Below are 2,655 nucleotides of genomic sequence, written 5' to 3'. Positions count from 1 at the left end.
AATATGATTGCTATTTACAATATAAATATATTAATCGAGGTCAAAGTTCTGGGGTATTTTTTGGTGAAAATAGGATATCGGGGCTTGGTTCAGGAACTGACCCCCCCATTTATAGCACTGTTCTTATGAGAGAAAATTGGTTCCAAGTTATGTTTCAACTTGACGCAGTTTTAAGGAACCAATTGTGTCATAAGTCCAACGACTGCCCATACAGTAATTGTGACTGTACTGTATCTAGGTGGGTGGGGGCAGGGAAGGAGGTTTAGTGATTGGTGTGAGAGGATCATAGATGGCTGCTACAGCACTTCAATGAATTTGATAAATTTCCATATGCTACTGCAGGAATAGAGGAATTCCTATGGTAGCAGACCTGCAGAACATGGTTGGCTTTGGGTGAGGGCGGGGATGCACTACACTGCTGCTAGGCAGGGTGTTGAGGACTTTCTCCCTATCCCCTCCCAAAAATGGGGAAATGCAGAGGCATGCTTTGACTTGGTTGCAGGAGAGTGAGTGTGGTGAGTGGTTGGATGTGTTGTGGGGGGGTGGCCCATGCACAGCTGGTAGATGTTGGGTCATAGTCCACTGTAGCCAAGTGTCAGGTCTATGAAGCAGAGTGCTGCTCTACAGCAAAAACTGCCTCCCTCTGACACCAGTGCTTCACCCACCAGTGCCCACTAATGCTCTGTTTACCTGGCCCTCTCTTTGTTTTTATTTTTCTACAGCATTGAGGGAGAATACGTTCCAGTGTCAGGAGATGAAGTCACCTACAAGCTGTGCTCTATTCCACCTAAGAATGAGAAACTGCAGGCTGTAGAAGTGGTTATTACCCATCTTGCACCTGGCACAAAACATGAGACCTGGTCAGGACATGTCATTAGCTCCTAAGGTATCCAGCATGACACTTTATCATTAAGGACACTGTGTGGTATTGCTCAAAAACTGCCTATCCAATGACTCTGAGATATGAATAATACACATACACAGTAGGGAGGTATCTGTTAGAATGGTAAGCAAGTATAAGTTGGCCAAAAATCCTGCCTTGTTTTACAGTGGGCATGACATGTACTGATAAGAAAAAAAATATATTACCTAAGGGAAGTGTCCAAGTTCATTTTTAAAAACAAGAATACTTTTCTGCCTTTTTTTAAAATATGACCTGAAATGCTCAAAGACGCTAGCTAGAAATTCCAAGTACACCACTCAGTGTGGGTAGCCTTCCCATCACAACAGCAGTAATGAGAAACATGGCTTAGAAGCCCAATTTTTATCAGGACCCTTGAGCTAAATTTCTGTAAGCGTGCAGCATCTCCAGGCTTGCTGCTAACAGTTGATTGACTTGTGAGGGAGTGAGAGTGAGTGACACACACATTCATTACTGAAATTTTCTTGGTCACAGATGATAGCTCACCACTTCAGTAACATCTTAGAAAGTCTTAATCTGGTGCTTTATCAGGTGACAGTTTTGCCTGTGACTACTGCCTACCCATCGGGTGGAACTGTTGCAGGTTAAATAGCTGCACAGGTGTGAAACATATCACATTTAAAGCTGCTTGTGAATTTACTTTGGGTGCCTTTGTGGTGGATTAATGCCAGATGAGCAGTCTCAGGTTGCTTCACGCTATGAAGTGGAAAGCAGCAGGGTTGGGAATGTCTAAATTAAGTGAAATCTGAAAACTGCCATTTTAAATTTTTTTTTGGTTTATCAGTAGTGGGTAGTTTGGGCAGAGGAATGAACACACACAGCTCCCTTCTGAAAAGTGGACTGTACAATGATTGAATCATTCTCTATAAAAGGCTGTTAGCAGTTTGATTGCTTTAGTGGATTCTGCAACTGTGTTGTCCTACAAAGCTTGTTTGATAGTGTACAGTGCTACCACCAATTAGAATCTCATCTCATTTGCATTGTGCAGGAAAGCATGAAGCAAAGCATTGTAAATTATACTGAGTTCTGCGGCAGTTCTGTGCAGCTTCCCTTCCAAAGTTTTCTAAATGAAGCATTTTTCTCATGTATTCCTAAGACCTAATTAGATCTTTGATCACTTCGCAAAAATTAAACTTTTTTTGGGTGAAATTCTCTAACTTTCTATATGTATTCACTATAGTTGCATAAGAGTCAGCATTTATGCTGCCAGGGAACATATTCAATCTGTTTTGTGTTGAAGTGTGAACTAGCCAAGTAATTCTGACCTACATGCAGACATTTGAGACCAGAAACGTGAAGGGCAATAGTGACTGTGATGTTTTATTTTACTTTTTTGATGTTGTACTGAATAGCCTGTATGAATTGTTTTGAGCTTTTTGGCTTAAGCCTTAAGTCTTGTACTAGTAGCAGTGAGGTGTACACTATGTAGCCTCTAGCTTAACAGATACTGTTTCTTTCAAATAAAAGCATATTTCATATCTAAGACAGTTGTCTTCAGCATCTTTTCTCCTTATTCCTTTTTAAAAATTAGTAAAAAGGTAGAGGCATGTGCACATATGATCAAAAAAACTACTTTGAGAGTATATAAGATTATAGGTGTGTTTGTTGAAAATGTGGAGTAACTTGACAAGTGAGACCCCTCTCCTCCTCCCCTGTTGCAACCATCCAGTTACCAAGCTGCAAAAGAGAAATTCTGGCCTCCTTTGAATAAAATAGGGCTTTTACTATTCTTT

At 40.8% G+C, this 2,655-nt stretch overlaps 1 protein-coding gene across 1 annotated transcript in view; it reads left to right on the top strand.

Moving 5' to 3' along the window:
* Positions 1–2,419, top strand: part of CARHSP1 (calcium regulated heat stable protein 1) — a 60,805-nt gene extending 58,386 nt beyond the window's left edge. The window contains exon 5 of the mRNA XM_019540089.1: positions 723–2,419. Coding sequence (XP_019395634.1) covers positions 723–885 — 163 coding nt within the window. The 3' untranslated portion in view covers positions 886–2,419. The remainder of the gene's footprint in view (positions 1–722) is intronic.
* Positions 2,420–2,655: the final 236 nt, after the last annotated feature.

Source organism: Crocodylus porosus, unplaced genomic scaffold (genome assembly GCF_001723895.1).
Source record: "Crocodylus porosus isolate Cpor-Errol unplaced genomic scaffold, CroPor_comp1, whole genome shotgun sequence".
NCBI lineage: Eukaryota > Metazoa > Chordata > Crocodylia > Crocodylidae > Crocodylus > Crocodylus porosus.
This window is presented reverse-complemented; position numbering and strand designations above follow the sequence as displayed.